The sequence below is a fragment of the Vipera ursinii genome (genome assembly GCF_947247035.1).
Source record: "Vipera ursinii genome assembly, chromosome: 6".
NCBI lineage: Eukaryota > Metazoa > Chordata > Lepidosauria > Squamata > Viperidae > Vipera > Vipera ursinii.
Genome location: NC_139515.1, coordinates 51,039,083 through 51,057,487, shown reverse-complemented (window position 1 = coordinate 51,057,487; position 18,405 = coordinate 51,039,083). Strand labels below are relative to the sequence as shown.

Genomic DNA, 18,405 nt, shown 5'->3' with positions numbered 1-18,405 from the left:
CATCCGGAGCTCGACCGGCAAGTGGTTCCACAGGTCTGGCGTGCCCACAGAGAACGCCCTCCCCCTAGGGTCCACCAATCAACATTCTTTGATTGGAGGCACCCTGAGGAGGCCCTCTCTGTGGGAGCGCACTGGACAGAGGGAGGTTGACGCCGGCCACAGGTGTATACCTTTATTTTCATATAAATGACCAAGTTATACCCTTTACATTTCATACTTGCATCCCATAATGTAAGCATGAAAAGGGGAGCATTTGTGTTGTAATACATGCTGTCTAATTTGCATCTTCTTTCTCCAGATGGCCATTTTCTGGGTGCAATTCAAAATGCTGGTTGTTATATACAAGGTCCTATGGTGCTTGTTACTTTTAAGACTACCTGCTCTGTGTAAATCTGTTTATTAAGAACTAACAGAACAGGCAAATACCAGGTGTCTCCACCTTTGGAATAGTTTACTTCCTGTCAGACTTTGGAGCTATGTGAATTAAAAGTGATTTCTCCCATGCAAATTATGTAGTATTGTCACTGCTTAGTTACCCTAAATATGATTTAAACCTGGGATTTCTTAACATTATCTTGCTTGTTCACAGGAATCCATAACACATTTCAATCTAGGTAATGGAATCCTTTTCTCTTGCTTGCAACTCCATCAATTTCTAAACTGCACTTTGGAATCCTATTACATGATATCAGGTTGATAGAATACTTTGGACCAACTCCACAGGTACATGCTTTGTGTGTGTATTCTTCTAATGAACCTGGTTCAAGGTAAGACATACTGAAATTGTAAAATACAAGCATGTCAAATTCTTAAGTTGACTATCCAGATAATAAAACTAAAATTAAACAGATTTCATTAAATGTCAGTGTTTTGTTCAAACTTGCTCTTTCCACAAGGGCTATTTATTCAGGCTTTAGTCCAAGCTCATTGTAAAGCAACTATGACTGCATCTTGTGAGCTCAGGTGACAGAAACCTGATTCTGTTGTGCATTGTACTTCTTATTTGTTCATTACTTGGTTGTCATAGAGTTCCAATAGATAATGATAAATAAGGCCACTTTATACCACAGGTTACTTCAGTAGCATGTTTATACTGACATTTGGTTATTTTGAGAATGTGATGACAATAGATGGTTCACTAGCAACCGAGAACAGAAGAGACTTATGAAATAAATCAAGAGTACTAAGAAATACCAGAGTAAAGCAATTTAATTTAAAGAAAAGCAAATTTGTAAAAAAAAAATATTAATAATGAAGTTAGAGTGTGCTGATGAAAAGCGTCAGGGCTAAGTCCCTAAGAATGCTTTTAATTCTTGGTTTTCAGAAAACTCATTTCCATGAGATGAACTGGACAACTGTGGCATCGTGGATGTAAAATAAAGGTGGATTGTCTTGATATTTACTATTTATTTATTCTTTTTGTTATTGTTGTCCCCCAATTCAGATGTAGTTCAATGTTATTCCATGTTATTCCTGGGGATAGGCTGATACTTTGATAGAGGCATTTTGGTCTAGTGGTCAAGGCAGAGGCTGGAAAGCAAGGAGGCCCTGAGTTCTAGTGTCCCCCTTAGCCATGAAAGCCAGCTGGGTGACCTTGGGGCCAGTCATTCTCTCTCAGTCCAGCTCACCTCACGGGATTGTTGCTGAGGGGAAAATAGAAAAAGGAAAGAGTACTAAGTATGTTCACCACGTGGAGTTATTTGCCAAAATAATAAAGGCGCAATACAAACAAACAAACGATTTCATTTGCAAGTACAAGATTGCAGACACAATTGTAAAATTTCTATCAGATACCTTGGTTAGAGTGGTAGGGTCGCTGACAGCCAATGGGAAGAATTCCGGACTAGATGGAGAAGAGATTATACTTAGGATATCAGTTTCCTGTGTTCATGTGCTCTTTGAATATTCTTCTTTCTTAAATTTGTCTCTGGGTTGAACATTCATTATGGCTTAGTCAAACTTAGAAAACTACAGGTTATGTGTCCTTGTGCCTGATCCAAATAACCGTAGAAGTTATAACTGATTCATTTAGCTAACATTTCCACATAAGGAATTTTGAGCGGTGTTTGTGTGTGTGTGTGTGTGTGTGTGTGTGTGTGTGAGAGAGAGAGAGAGAGAGAGAGAGAGAGAGAGATGTGTCATATCCTTTTAAGCAATATCTCACCAGAATGTAATGATAGAAGGTAGATATACAATAAATACATACTTTTATGCACAGTTTCATTAGATCTATCAGTTGTGCTATATTACTTCTACCATGAAAGAGGTTTTGAAAAGTTACAAAAGAAATAACCAGCATACCTAGGATTCAGTTGAGCATAGAGCATGGAAAGCTTTGAATTTCAAATGAAATGCAGTTGTAACTTGAATACTCCTACCATGAAAGCTTTAACAAATACTTATTTCTTTACTGGTTAAATTATACTTTAAAAGGGAGAACTTTAAATGAAAGCCTGGCATGAGTACTCTTTTGATTTTTGTAGAAATACTAGAACTCTGTTATTGGAAATTTTGTTTTAAATTGTAGCAAGTACAATGTCTGATTAAGGATTACAGTAGGAAAGCATCAACCTGGATTATTTGTGGCTACTTAGCAAAGATGTTGCATCTTCTCTCTCTCCTGGCCAAAATGAAAGATTTCCAAATTGAATTCCATACTTGTCATAAAAATAAAGCAAGCATAGTTCCTCCCTTCTAGGTAAGAGGAAAGAAAGGGGAGAAGGGACTTCCGATTTGCCATTGTGGTACCTGCGGAAGCATGAAGGCGAGCTCCATCTTCTCTGTCCGATTTCATCCTGCTGGGGGACCCTGGAAAGGGTCAAAAGTCACCCTGTAGGGGTGATGAGCAAGGAGGGGACCCCCCACTTGATTGCGGGAGGGCAGCAGCCCTTCCACTTGATCCAGGGCAGCTCTCCAAACCGGCGGGGGAAAGACTGGCCATAGCAATATGGCTTGTCATTAAGCTGCTGACAGCAGAAGTCAAAATTATGACCAAGCACCTTTAAAGCAACGTGGATGAAACTCGGTGAGATCTGATTTTCTCTTAAGATTTTAAATATCTTTCCTGCAAAAGCTGCCCAAAGTATTTTTCCCTCTGTGAGGAGAGAGGGAAGGGAATTCCTACCCCACCCTCTAAGAACAGTGGCGACTGACTATCAGGGGAAATAGAGCAATTATAAGAACAACTTTAATCTAATTGGATGCATATACTTTTGAAATTCGGTAATAAAAGTTTTCCTATTCTTACTGGAGACATTGGTTTTTATCTAAAAAGAAAAGAAATAAACTTTGAAAAACTATTATAAAAACTCAAGACTTTGGAGCTATGTGAATTAAAAGTGATTATTTGCAATTGATTATTTGCAATTATTTGCAAGATGGTGGCAAAATAAATTGATAGAATAAATAAATAATTTTTACAATATTGCTAGCCTACCTTAAATGTAGAAAACTCTCAGTGGGATACAAGTCAAAAAATGAAAATATGTTACCTGGCACATAGTGCTCACAATAAGTTAGTTAAACTAAAGCAATACAATTAATAAAACTAAAATCAAATGGACATTGGAACAGGTTTAGTCTTCGAAATACCAATAGGGCTGGGACAGTATTCCACACATTGAAGACATTAATGAGAAGGGCTATTTCAATGGCTAGAACAGAGGCAGAGAGCTGTAATAAGAAGAATCAGTGTCAGATGATAATGGAAACAGTTTATTTCTTCATAAGAACATATGCCATGAAGTATTTCCTTGACAATAAATATTAATTATATCAACTACTATTTGAGTGGTAGATCAAAAATGTTTATGATGTGAAATTATTACTGACAAGCAGAAGCAGAGTTCAGAGTATCTTTGCTGTGTATTACCAGGATTATCTATAATTAAAGAATTATAATATAATTTGCCATAGATGACCATATGATGTTAGATCTTATTAATTTAACCTTATGAAATATGAGTTGACAAAAACCAGCTGCTTTAAATTTTGCAATTTTATAATGCTGCTTGACACATTTGGTATTAACAAATGTCTAGAGATGAAAGAAATAGTAAATTTAGCTAAAAGGTTTAAAGTACATACTGATTAGTACCATAGATTATAATTCAGTGGTTGAATAAAATAATTTCTAAATCCCCAATTACTTTTTCTGAATTATGACTCTGTGCAGAACTCTCAGTTCTAATACATATTTGGGCCATATTACGACCATATTAGATTACTTGGTAATCTATATAATACAGATTCCCATCATGAAGTTTTTGTATGTTTGCTTCTAAGGCAGGTTAGTTATTCAACAGAAACATCTACATTTTGTAAACTGAGAGGTCAGTATTGTCTTCTTTTTCAGCATGTCTCACCTGTTTCTGCTAACCATCCCAGTATGAACACTCTAGTGGACAGAAAGATGGATTTATTCTAAGCTGCGCAACATTCAAGACTGCAGAGTTTCTCACTCAGCTATAAAGATGAAGGGGTTTTTAATAGTTATGAATATCTGCAATTATATCACCTTCATATCAAACATCTATGCTATTGACTATTGCTGATTAAGCATAGCAATTCCACTGCATTAATGTCCTGCTCACCTACTAAATTAGAGTTGAGAGATTGTGCTATAATGTTTACAAGATAAAATGAGGACAATTATGATTAGCCATTTAGAATTTTTCAAGCCAAATTGATGAATCCCCATATTTTCCACAAATTAAAATTTGAAATTAATAACAGAATAATAGAAGTGGAAGGGACCTTGAAGGTCTTATAGTCCAGCCACTTCAGACAATTAATTGTCCAAACTCTTCATAAAAACCTCTTGTGTTGGACTACCTACAACTTCTGGAAGCAACTCGTTTCACTGATTAGTTGCTCTGTCAGGAAAATGCTCCTGATTGCTTTTTTTTATTCTTAATTATTGTTATGAATCTTACAACATTGGTACTGTTGTGATTCAGCATCAGCTTGTGGTTTCAGCAGTTGAGTCGGACAATTCTGAAGAGGAGGAGGAGGAGGGGTTTGGAGAGCCTTTGGTTGCAGAGGAAAGTTTTGATGCACCGCAGAGCTCTCAGCCAGGCCCCTCCCATCTTGTTCCTCCTCAGACCCAGCTGTGTGAGCCTGAAAGATTGGAAGAAGACGATCCACAGCTGGCTCTGTTCAGGGACGCTCGAAGCAGGAGGCAGACTAGCAGAAGTGAACAAAGAAAAGCAATGAGGCACCTCGGGAGAAGGCAAAGAGAAGCCACGCCTTGAGACTGCTGTTTAAAAGGGGAATGTGTGGGAGGTGCTGGTTGATGAAGGCAACCGTTTGCAGAGCTTCTGATGTAGTCTCGGTCTGTATTTGTTTAACTCTGTTTTGAACTGTTTCATTTAGTTTTTACAAATAAATTTGGTTGGCTTAATTCCAGCCTATTGAATATAAAAAAGGGGTTGTCCCTGACATTCCAACAGGGCCGGTCGTAGGCTGGAATAGAACAGGTACATGTATTACCAATGTTGTAAAACTGTTCAAGATATGTATAACTATCAAGAAAAAGTTTACCTCTTTTCTTTCTTTTATCTCCTCAGAAGCTATTAATGGATATTGCTTTTGCCTATTAGGCTTCTATTCAAATTAGTCAATACTATTTTCTTAGGTGAGAGATATTACACATATACACAGTCTGTATATGAAACATTAAGTAGTGCATACTAATGAGTGCCTCGTTCTTATTTCTGGTCTATATCATTTCCCTAGTCTTCATCTCTCAGCCCATTATGGATTAATTAGTTGTTTTTTTTCAAAAAGAAAAAAAAAATCCTGCTTAGGTAGTCATTAAGGTGAAGATCTAATAATTTACGTTAGAATTCTTAAAGGGTGAATCTGAAATATCCATAATGTTGCTTTCTCTCATTGTTAACTATCTGGTGTAATTTTTTTACTTTGACAAACTCAGAGATTAAAACAACCAATCTCCTTCTTAGAATGTCAGATTTTATTAACTAAATATCTTTATCCATAGTTTCCTCCAGACTGCATAATTCAATTTATAATTGAAAACCATAATCATTTTAATATTGCCACACTATTACAGTAGTAAACCTCTCTTTTAGACAGAGATAGCCTCAGATTGTGAGACGTTTAGGACTAGCCAGAACATCTGCAAAGTGGCACAAAGGGCTTAAAATTACTGTATATAATTTATATTTTTAAATTCTTTTTCAGTGGAAGCCCCAGCAACATATTATTTAGCTTTATGAAATGGGTAATGTTGTTACTGTTTAAAATTCTAGAGAGCCTGAGGGATGTTGAAATGATAGCTGAAGGTAATCAAAAGTAACTCCTGTTTTATTTAAAGGTAAAGGTTCTCCCACACATATGTGCTAGTCGTTTCCAACTCTAGGGGCCGGTGCTCCTCTCCGTTTCAAAGCCAAAGAGCCAGCGCTTGTCCGAGGACGTCTCCGTGGTCATGTGGCTAGCATGACTAGACGCCAAAGGTGCACGGAACGCTGTTACCTTCCTACCGTAGTGGTCCCTATTTTTCTACTTGCATTTTTACGTGCTTTCGAACTGCTAGGTTGGCAGAAGCTGGGATGAGTAATAGGCACTCACTTTGTTATGCGGCACTTGGGATTCGACCTGCCAAACTGCCGACCTTCTGATCGACAAGCTCAGCGTCCTAACCCAGGAAAGGGCAATTTGTGATGCCATAGAATTGTAACGATAGAAGATGACAACGTGAATTGTCTGGCCAATGTCTCTGCCCTAGAGCAGGACATCCTTTGCATAAAGGATTTCCTGACAGATGCCTGCCCATCCGTTGCAGAGATCTTTCCATCATCTCCCTCTTTCTGATTTTAGACTTTAAGAGATGAAGAAAAGCTTTTTACCATACAAACATACATAAAGACTGCATGCATCAGTACAATTGCCACTTTGTTTTAAATTTTAAATGGATATTATGTTGACCCAGTGTGCTTCTAATAATATTATTATAATAATAAAGTTGGAAGGGACCTTGGAAGTCATCTAGTCCAACCCCCTTCCCAGGCAGGAAACTCTACACCATTTCAGACAGATCACACATACGATAGCTATTGTTTTCCATTCTGATTAACTAGTTCCTTTCTACAAGAGCATCCATTCTTTAAGTTTTTAAGATTTAGACTTCCATTAATTAGATTGCAATGGTTCTTTTATGTGTCCTCTGCTTTATCACTTATTTTGTATTCTTATTCCTTATGCATTTATTTTAAAATATTGTTGTGCAGTTTAAAACTCAAAGATATATATTCATTTTTTTTCTTTCAAAATATGTATTGTTTTTATTTTTTTTTAAAAAAAACTTTAATAAAAATTATATATAAACCTTTTTAGAAAACATCCAGAATGGAGACTTTGGGGCATGTACTTTCCCTTTTGTTACTGCCCTTTTGTTTTATATCAGCATCTTATACTTATTTGTAAAAATGATCACTTCATCTGATTCAGAATATACATGTATAAAATTGTATTTCCTATAATTTTTATTGAGTATATTTTCTACACATATATAATAATAAATAGGGTCCTTGGGCACAATCCCCAAAGATCATCTACAATATGATCAGAACTGACAAAATCACCATCGGTTAATTGCAAAAGGTAGCTTTACTTGGAGCAGCGTACATCCTACAACAATACTTTAACATCGCCAAACTACATCTATCTATCCCAGATCCTTGGGAAGGACTAAATAAGTGGATAAAAATTCCAAATCCAGTCTAAACTTCTGGCTAATTATGCAATGAACCACAATAACAATGCCTGTCATTCATGATGTCAGCAGACTACTTAACAATGAAAATAGGTAGGTGTGGAATGTTGCAAGTACACTAGACAGTTGAAGAAAAAAAAAGGGGGGCATTGAAAGAATACCTGAAGGACAGTGAAGACGATCCACTGAAGCTAATATACCATAGAAAAGAGACATGACAAGGCAAAGTATTTCTATACCAAAAAATCTTGCACAGCACTTAGAAAATAATTGACAAAATTTCCATCTGTCACTTGCAAAATGCCATACTGCTTGGATCCACACATATACTAATACTGATACATAACAACATTCTAGGTTCTTGGGAAGAACCTGAGGCACATGAACGCAACACCTGCTAAAAAACTGATAGCAGTAACTTTACACTGTTCTGAACAGAGAATAATAATAATAGTTTGTCTGCCGCCTGGCTTCTAACAACTCTGGATGGCTCACAATAATCAAACAAAATACTACAATAAAGCTGACAATAGACAGCAAGTGCTGCAGACCAAATGGAATGAAGTGAGGAGTCTCACTCTCCCATTTCAATGAAAATCCAGCTCTTCATAGCTCTTTTGAATACCAGCAGAGTTGGGGACATCTGGATCATTGGGAGAACCTCATTCCAGAGGGCAGGTACTGCTACAGAGGAGGCACAGTTCCAAAGTCTCCTAAATGACATTGCTTAATCAAAGAATCTGGAACATGCCAATCTTGTCCAATGCAATGTGAGAAGGCAGTCCCTCAAGATGGCTTATAATCTTATAAACATTGCTTTCCATGCTGTTGGAGAAAGGACCAAAAGAAAGCAAAACCATACTCTACATCACAAGCTTCACAAGTTTCCTTTCGCACATATGCTTTGACTGAAAAGAGATCCCATGCCAGTGATTTTAATTAAGGTTCAAACATTCATTGTAGGCTGGGAAGTCTCTAACCAAATTTGCAGTCTGGAGCATTCCTGTTGAACATTAGATCTGTTTGATCATGCTATTTTTCAAGAAATTGTATTCCCTTCCACCCCCCTCAGTTTTCTAATTTTTTCCCCCTCCAACAGCCAGCATGCCAGTATGTACACTGAACATGTTCAGTTCTCATTGAGGTGCCTTTTTTATAGATCTGTGAGTACTCACCTCTCACATATACTTTTGCTAGGGATGACAGGGTATCTTTGGCCAATTCAGTTAGTGGGTAAAACCTAGAAAGAAGTGCCTTTGCAAGAGCCAATTTTAACATGACATATGACTGCAAACACTGCAACTAATTCAAGCAGACCGCTTGATCCCATATTCTCTTTCAATTAATATGTGGTGGGGGGGGGAGCAGGTAGTTGAAATAAGACTTCCTAATGATCTTAGGTGGTTTCTATGCAATGTCACTTTAATGAGTTTGCTTTTTACTACATGATTATTCATTTCCCACAAATGCATTTCCTTGCTTTTCCTGATTTCCCTGTTTTGCTTTTCATCTCTTGAGTAGACATCTGTCAAACAACCATTCCTAAGATCTGTCTATACATTAAGTCTTATGAAGGCCCTTCATTTTCTGTACATTTCAACAAATATATTTTCTATATAACAGAGTAACAAAATTGGAAGGGACCTTGGAGGTCTTCTAGTCCAACCCCCTGCTTACGCAGGAAACCCTATACCATTTCAGACAAATGGTTGTCCAATCTCTTCCTAAAAACTTCCAGTGTTGGAGCATTTACAACTTCTAGAAGCAAGTCATTCCACTGATTAATTGTTCTTGCCATCAGGAAATTTCTTCTTAGTTCTAGGTTCCTTCTCTCCTTGATTAGTTTCCATCCATTGCTTCTTGTCTTGCCTTTAGGTGCTTTGGAGAGCAGCTTGACTCCCTCTTCTTTGTAGCAGCCCCTGAGATAATGGAACACTGCTATCATGTCACCCCTAGTCCTTCTTTTCATTAAACTGGACATACCCAATTCCAGCAACCATTCTTTATATAGTTCAGAATTTCTGTGAAGGATTCCGCATAGTATGTAAATAGAAAAAGGAAGCCTATTTCAGAGCAAACAAACAAAAAGATACCATGTGCATAGAAGAAAACATGCAACTTAGGGCAATCACAGTGCAAAATGTAACAAATGAAATGCAACTCAGAAATATAGATTCATTGCATTTTCTCATTCTGATTAGCTTAATTTATGTATTTATAGTTTGCCCAAAGGGAAATTACTCAATATAGCTAGCTTGCTTGCTTCATTCATTGATTTATTGATTCCCTAATTCATTGATTGGTCGATAGATTTCATTTCATTTATATCTTGTACTTTCTCAATGAGCTCAAGACAGGTTACATGTTGTTGTTCTTCCAGCATCTCATTTTTCTGCACAAAATACTGTGAGGTTAGTTGGGGGTGAGGGAGGGAGGGGAAAGTCATCCAGTGAATTCTGTAGAGATTTGAACCTGGGTTTACTCAGGCCAACTCCAATATTAAAATCAGTTCCTTAAGCTGACTCTGTTATATTCTGTGTAATTGTATAGAGTAATAGCTAGTCTTTGTAAGCTTTAGTGAAACTAAATTAAACTTGCAATACAGTCCTCTACAAGTATATGCAAATATATATCTCACTAAGTTCCGTGAGAATTACTGTAACGCATATAAGGCATGTGATTAAAGACTGAGCATGTATAGGTTTTGTAACAATTTATATATATTAAAAATGTAGGATAAATTAATTTTGTCATGATATTCTTGACCACCTTTTCTACAATCTTCCAATTTATCTTAAGATTCAAAGCCTATCCATGGTTTTGGGGATTTGCAGGGGGTATATTTTATAATTGAACAGAACCAAACAAAAAATAAAAATTTTAAAAGGAAGAGCAAAAGCAAAGGAGCAAACACAAGCACTTCTTGTGTTTGTGAAACACTTCTCAAACATGTCCTTGTATGTGTATAAATTTTACATGATAGTTTCAATGCAGGATGTCCATATTTTAATATAATCTAGAGTTTACCCAAAGCTACAATTTGGCTTATAAAATATTTTTGTTTCTTTAACTTCAGGTCATCTGCAAAAGAAATGAGCTCCAGTGACCAAGAAATCATAGTCTGGGTTTGCCAGGAAGAGAAAATTGTCAGTGGATTGACTAAACACACAACTTGCATGCAAGTAGTTGAAGCTTTGCTGGAAGAACATCAGACCACCTTGGCAGAGAAGAGATTTCTCTTTGGACAACCTAAAGATTATTGCATTATAGAAAAATGGAGAGGTTCTGAACGGGTTCTTCCACCTCTCACAAAAATGCTCAGACTCTGGAAAGCCTGGGGGGAAGAGCAACCTAATTTGCACTTTGTCTTGGTCAAAGCAGATGCTTTCCTTCCCTTACCCTTGTGGAGGACATCTGAAGCCAAGATAGTTCCAAACCTAGAAATGCACTGGGATCTGAGTCCAGCAAATTATATGAAGATGTTGTCAATGGACAAACAAAAGAGAATTCTTAGAAAAACCTTTCGGAAACTGGCCAAACTTAAACAGGAAGGAGTTCTGCAAGAGAGAGACAATATAGAGACACTAATCCATCTCATCCTTTCTCAAGACCATACTATTCACCAACAGATTAATAGAATGAAGGAACTAGATATGGAAATTGAAGAGTGTGAAGCCAAATTCCATCTAGATCAGCTTGAAAGTGATGGGGAAAACTATGTTCAAGAGTCTTATTTAACGTCTTCTTGTAGCAGTTCTGAACAGTTAATGGAAATGTCTCATAGCCATCGGCAGGAGAGTTCAAACAAATGTGATGGGATTTTGCAAGTGGAGGAAGGACTAAAGCACCACAAGTTAATGATTGAAAAGCTCTCTGCTGAAATTGAACAAGAGGTTAAGGAAAGTGAAAAAAATGGAGACTTATGGACAGAAGAAGCATCTAAAGTGGAGAATGCTGATCTAGAAAGTGTTAAGAATGAGCTGGAGAGAAGTATGAAAGATGCTCTAAGGATTCATTCTCAGCTGAATTGCATAGAACAGGAACTGAAATATCAGGATTCGATGCTTCAAAGGAAGGAAAAAGAATATGAACTACTTGTAGAAGAACTTAGTGATTTGCATGCTAACGATAGAAATGTATTCAGGTACCCAACCAGCGAAGAGGAAATGAAGCACAACAAAACTGGAACCTGTACAAAAAATTTTCCAGGCACAGACCTTCTTCACAAAATGACAAATTTAGACCTAAATGATACAGACTCTGACACTGGAATCAGCTCTACTCACAGCCAAGATTCAGAGACAGCTATAGGAGACACATTGCTATTGTCCACATAGTTGAAAACAATCATTTTAACTGAGGCAAATGTAATACTTGCACCCTTTAAAAATCATGTAGAAAATGTGGCACTTTTTAAAATTGAATCTAGTTCATATTCATAAATATAAATCAGGCAAATCGTAGAGCCAAATCTCATAATAGAAAGGAATATATAGTAAAATTATATTCCCTTTTTTCAAATAATGTACCAAATTCAACTGTTCTATTGATCATGTAGATACAGACCAGTTAACCAGACTCGGGAGACATGGACAGAAGTATAAGTCCATATAACAATACAAGTTCTCCTTTGTATGCATTATCAGTCCATAGAATTCTATGGGGAATATTGTCTTTTGTTTTTATATACTGATTCACTGCCAATCCAGTGCAATAACAATGTGAATATTTTGCGATGCAAAGCCTAATCTTTGAATGCCTATGATATTTGTGGAAAATGCACTGCATTAGAGCTAGCAGTACAGCAGATTTTTTTGTGCTGCCTTTTATTGAACGATAAAACAAAATCTAACAAAGTTGCTATTCCAGTCAAAGTTCTTGAGTTGCATATAAGCAATGTTTTTATCAAATTTTCAATACATCATTTACTACTGTTACATATCTCAAAATAAGGTGCAGATTTTAAAGATCAGTTGTTTTCCTAAATATAAATGTAAGAGAATGAAGTAAATAAATTTTACAGTGCCATAGTATAAATCACAATCTGATAACTCTTTAACCAACATATCCTAATTAAGCAAGAACAAGTGAGGTTAGTGCTTGAAGTATTGTAGATGAGGCCTACAAAACTGGTAATCCCAGATTACAGCATATGAATGCTGTTTACCTTGGACTAAAGTAGCGATACAGTGAGAAAGACCATCAATAAAAGACCACTTTCTAGACTGGAGAATGGAAGCATTATTTCTATGTTTATTTTTTTTTTCTTTTACATTCTGACTTGATGTTTCACTTTTTATAAACATCATCTACTCTTTTGTTATTTCTAATGACTGAGAAAATTCTCTTCTTTGGATTTCCACCCGCCATTAACCTCGGGACATTAGGAAGAGATTTTACCTAAATATATATTTTTGTTATTTTTTTTAAAAAAATGTGTCTGAATCATTTGGTGTTATGCTGAATGCCTTCATGAGAATATTTTTGAGTTCTATTACCTATTTTGTTCCTACTGGAACCATAGACGAATAGCAATAATGTTATTATAGTTTTATAATAATTTATTAATATGATAAATATATACAGATAGTCCTTGATTTACAGCCATTCATTTAGTGACCAAAGTTAAAACAGCACTGAAAAAAGTGACTTATGACTGGTCATCACACTTATGAACCTGGCAGCATCCCCATAATCATGTGGTCAAAATCCCATGCATCCCATGCATCCACTATATGTGACCACCCCAGCCAGCTTCTAACAAGTAAAGTCAATAGGAGAAACCAGAATCTCTTTATGACTGCATGATTCAGTTAACAATTACAGTGATGTGCTTAACCATCATTGCAGAAAAGTAATAAAATTGGGCATGATTCACTTAAGAACTGCCTTACTTAGCAATAAAAATTCTGGTCCCAGTTGTGATCATAAGACAAGTATACCTGTAGATACACACGTACATATACATGGGCACAGACACTGTAATTTTCAAATCTCTGTTGTTGAAAATATATTATTTGAAAATTTTCTACAGTTCATGGAATATATAAAAACATTCATATCTTTGGCAATGTTACAAAACAGTTTGCTTGATTCTTTTAAATGCCATTACATTGTGAATCAAAATTAAATTTATTTTGAATGGGCTTCAGTATTCACTTCAGACTCAATTAAGTTCTACAGTACCTTTTACCTTTCATTCATCACTTCAACTTGTATATTCAAGTGTCTGTGGATAAAAAAAAATGTCTGTTTATAGTATATTCAAGGTTTACTAATTTAGGGATACCCACTGCTTTATGGGATGCAAGCAGTTAGGACTTTTTCCAGTACATAGCCCTTCTAAAGATATAGGATTGACTGAGGTGTATTTCCACTGCTCCTGTTCATGTATTAATTTATTTTTCTTGGATAGTCCCATAGCTGAGTTAAATCTAATGTGCAATATTTGTCAGATTTCCTTTTCTTAAGAGTTTTTTTTATAAAATAAGTAGCCACATTACATTCTATAGCCCATATGGATATTTGTATGTTCTTTTTATATTAAGTTATGAATGTTGGGTGAAAAGTAATCCATAGCATCTGTACAAGACCAAGACATACCTACCTTACAGTACTTATTTGAAAATCAGTAACCATTACATTTGCTTTGAAATTTTCCTGGAAATAGCAATAATGTGGGTATGGGGTGGGAGGAGGGGGGTATTGCCCTATGCATCTAGGTTTTTTTCAAAGCAGGAGTGGGAGAAGCATAACATTCAGCGTATCTAACAGATACCAAAAATCTAAAAATTAGATTTTTAGGAAGATATTGTGTACAAAATATGTTTCTTCCCTTACTTTTGCATGATGTGGCTTTAGTTATAACCAGAGCCCATTAAGATAAGCAAAAACCTAGTCCAATCCTATAATATTCATTTTAAAGTAAGTACTGTGAAATATATTCAAGATTTACTCCTAGTGTAACTGTATTTTCATGTCAGTGGACCTTGTAGCCATTGACATAACCAGATAGGTTCATGTTGCACTACATTATGGTTTGTTTTAATCGCTTGAAAGAATCTCTACTACAGCATCCCTTTCACAATACTAGAGTGTATAGTTTCAAAATGGTTGTGCTTTGATTTTGATATTTTAAAGGGAAAAATTGTGCTTTATAAGGCTTAAGACATCCATTCCATTTGTAGCCATTCAGAATGCACTGAATATTTTGTTCCACCTTCTCATTTGATATATTATTGGCATCTCTATGTAGCTATGGAGACCTTTTTTTAAAAAAAATGTAATTCTTGGTCAGAAGAAAATTACACAATGTTTCAAAAAAAGCATGACGAGAGAACATAAATCAGAATTAGACCTAATTATGATGGAAACCCAAACTGTATTGCGCCCTTCTAAAACATGTGAAATATCAATTGAAATTTTAGATATACTACTATATTTTATTCCATTTGCTTGAATACATTTTAATATTCTAAATTATAATGGCTGAATGAAAATACCAAAATATTTAGGAAAGTTTGCAAACCAAATATTTGAAAGTTTGCAAACCAAATTCATTTTGGTTTGCAGAAATTATTTTGGAAGATCTTGCTCTGAGAGGTAGAGTTACAAAAATATTTAGTGTAGTATTTCACTAAATCTCAACTTTAACCATCTAGTTCTAAGTATTATTGTGTCCCACTGAACTCAATAGCAGTTTACTCATTAATAAATTTCCTATTAGTTTTAACCATGACAGGTAATTTACAAGTAATTTTCATTGGGTTAAGGCCAAGGGCTGAAACCTGGTCATAAATCATTTATTTGGTATTGTATTGTAGTATGTTTGAAAACATTCCTTATTGAGTGTCATGATATTTTTCCAGATTAAAAAGTAATGTTCAAATAAAAAAATATTTATAACTGACAGATTGACTAACAACCACTGTTGTAAAATTCAATTAATATTACCAGTAATTTGTATAGAAATGACTATGGGAATACTTAGAATTGTTCTCTGTGTGTTCCAAATAAAACAACTATATTAAATTAAAGTTTTTTCTGGGTTACATTATTTTGACAAGTGAGTTGTGCAAACCCATGCAACTGTTTGATTACACCACTTCACCTTCTAGCTATGCCTTCATTTAGATATTCCACTCCACATCCCCTGCTCCCAGATTTTTTGGTCCTCATCAAAATATGAAATCTTTGGGGCAACAAATATGTTTCATTCAAAATGAGGGATTCATGTTACTGTCTTTGTTTTGTTTGCATCCTTACTTTGTCCCTTTCCTCAATTTGCTTATGAAGTGATGTCAGTAGCATCACTATCAGAAGCCAGAATGCTTTACAGCTTCCTATGATCTCATCATCTTGACCTAGAAATGTACTTGTAGAAATTTGACACATTAGCCAGAAGAATGCCTTCCTATCTGGTAATCTCCACATCTGCCATGTTTCAGTGACAATAAGACAATATTTATTTTTTGCCTCCAAAAGAGGCACTAGGTCTTAATTTCGGATAATGTCTTACCTTAGAACCACCATAGCCAGGTCTCCCACACCCCAACACTGTCGCGTTGCTGCTTGACTTCTTCTGTGGCCGCTTGCTGCCACTTGTGGCTGGAAGACATGTGGCGCATTGCAACATTGCCACTACTCATGGCAGAAGGCTGCACGGTGCTTTGTGCTGTTTCCGCTGCTTGCGGCAGGATACAACATGGCTCTTCAGGCCATTTCTGCTGCTCACAGCAAGATGCTGCATGACTCTTTGGGCCATTTCTGCAGCTCGTGGCTGAACCACCATGAGACTTCTTGCTGCGAGCAGCAAAAATGGTGCAAAGTACCATGTGGCTTCCTGCTGTGAGCAGCAGCAACATCCTGAAGCACTGTGCAACCTCCTGCCAGGATCAGTGGCACTGGCATGATGAGCCATGCAGCTTGACAAGTGTTGGGGTGTGGGTGGCCTGGTTGCAGCAGTCCTACTGGTAAGGTAAGCAGATGCAGGGCACATGGGACAGCTTCACCTCATCCCACCCCTGTCTGTGTCTTACTTTCGGGGAAACATGGTAGTACCTAAACTCATTGCAATATACACAAATAGGGTGTGCGTGTTTGTGTGTGTGTGTGTGTGTGTGTGTGTGTGTGTGTATGGTGTAATATAAGAATTCAACCAATTGGGATTTGTTTAACAAATCACAGTTTAACAAAGGAATTAATTTTAAGTGATAAATTTAATAAAATTGTGACAACTGCAATTCTTTGCTATTTTTTCCTTAAGTACAGCATTTTCCTTGAACTTGAATCCAATGTTCAGAAGCAATCCCAATGCTACCAGCATAGTAGCACTAGCAGAGGGATCATTACACCCACACATAGTACATCTCAATTATATCTACTTCCCTTTAAAAGGACACAAAAGAAATGTAGCTAATGTTTAATTGTGACATGGGACAATATTTGTTTGGTATTTGTTAGAAAAGTTCATTTCGGTGTACTTAGAACAAATGTCAAAAGGATGCCATGGAGGTTAATATTGATACAGACCTTTTTAGCTTGTAAGGTATTGATTATTCTGTTGGTCCTGGTGCTAAAAAGAAATCAAATGTCAGCAGGGATGGAGATTCTTAATTCCTTTCAAGAACAGTATTTCCTTATTCAGCCCATAAACTCACCCAGCTTGTATGCTGAAAGCACAAAATGTGTTCCCCACTCCTTTGTTTAAACCCCAGATTTAAATTCATGCCAGGCTGGAAAGTATCATGAATAAAAATTGAGCTTCTATTGTTCTAAATATAAGCTGGAGTTGAGAAAGTTCCTTATAGCAAGAGTTCAGGGTTCTCAAACATAACTCTCTGTATCAGTGACACAAATGCATGAGATTTCATGAAGTTCTGTGAGATTTTTCTAGATCTTAATTTTCAGAGCTTCAGCTTTCTGTTTTTATGTACATATAATATTATTACATATATCTTCTGGCATACCAAATTCTTTTAATTTTCCTATTAATATTTCTATTCCCTTTAATAAATCTTGCAAAACCAACACACATCATCAGCAAAAGCCCAAACTTTACATTTTCCTTTTGATCTCTACTCCTGCAATTCTCTTATCCTGCCTTTTATTCAATATTTCAAGAACTAAAATAAACAGGTAAGGAGACAACAAACATCCTTGTGTTCCTTTCAGTATCTCACAAGGTTCTGTTAGTTCCTCATTAACAATTATTTTTGCTTTCTATCAGGTATATATTGATCTCATCTCTTTAATAAAAATTATCTCCAAATTTCATATCTTCCAAAACTTTAAACAAGATAGTTCAGTTCAAATCATTGAAGTTCTTGTCTGCATCTAAGAAAATATGTGCAGCTTATTTGTCATTATGTTGCTCCAAATATTTCAAAATGTTCAACAAATTTCTAATACTATCCCTTAACTATATTTTACATGCAATTCAAATTGACCTTCATTAACAAATTCTTGAAAAATTATTTTAACCCCTTTAAACAGCCTTTAGTCATTATTCAATCACGATATTGGCTGGTATTTTCTTGTTAAAGGCAAATTTTGAACCTCTTTAGTATTAATGCAACATTAGCCTCTTTCCAGCTGTCCAACATCTTTTCCCTCTGTAAAATAGGCTGTAAGAGTTCATCTTCAGAACGAAGCCAAAAAGAAGCCAATAT

At 36.0% G+C, this 18,405-nt stretch overlaps 1 protein-coding gene across 1 annotated transcript in view; it reads left to right on the top strand.

Annotated features, from left to right (window-relative positions):
• The window catches only part of RASSF9 (Ras association domain family member 9), a 35,961-nt gene extending 20,301 nt beyond the window's left edge, over nucleotides 1-15,660 (top strand). Inside the window, exon 2 of the mRNA XM_083366838.1 lies at nucleotides 10,812-15,660. Within this exon, the coding sequence (XP_083222964.1) occupies nucleotides 10,812-12,072 (1,261 nt within the window). The 3' untranslated portion in view covers nucleotides 12,073-15,660. The remainder of the gene's footprint in view (nucleotides 1-10,811) is intronic.
• Nucleotides 15,661-18,405: the final 2,745 nt, after the last annotated feature.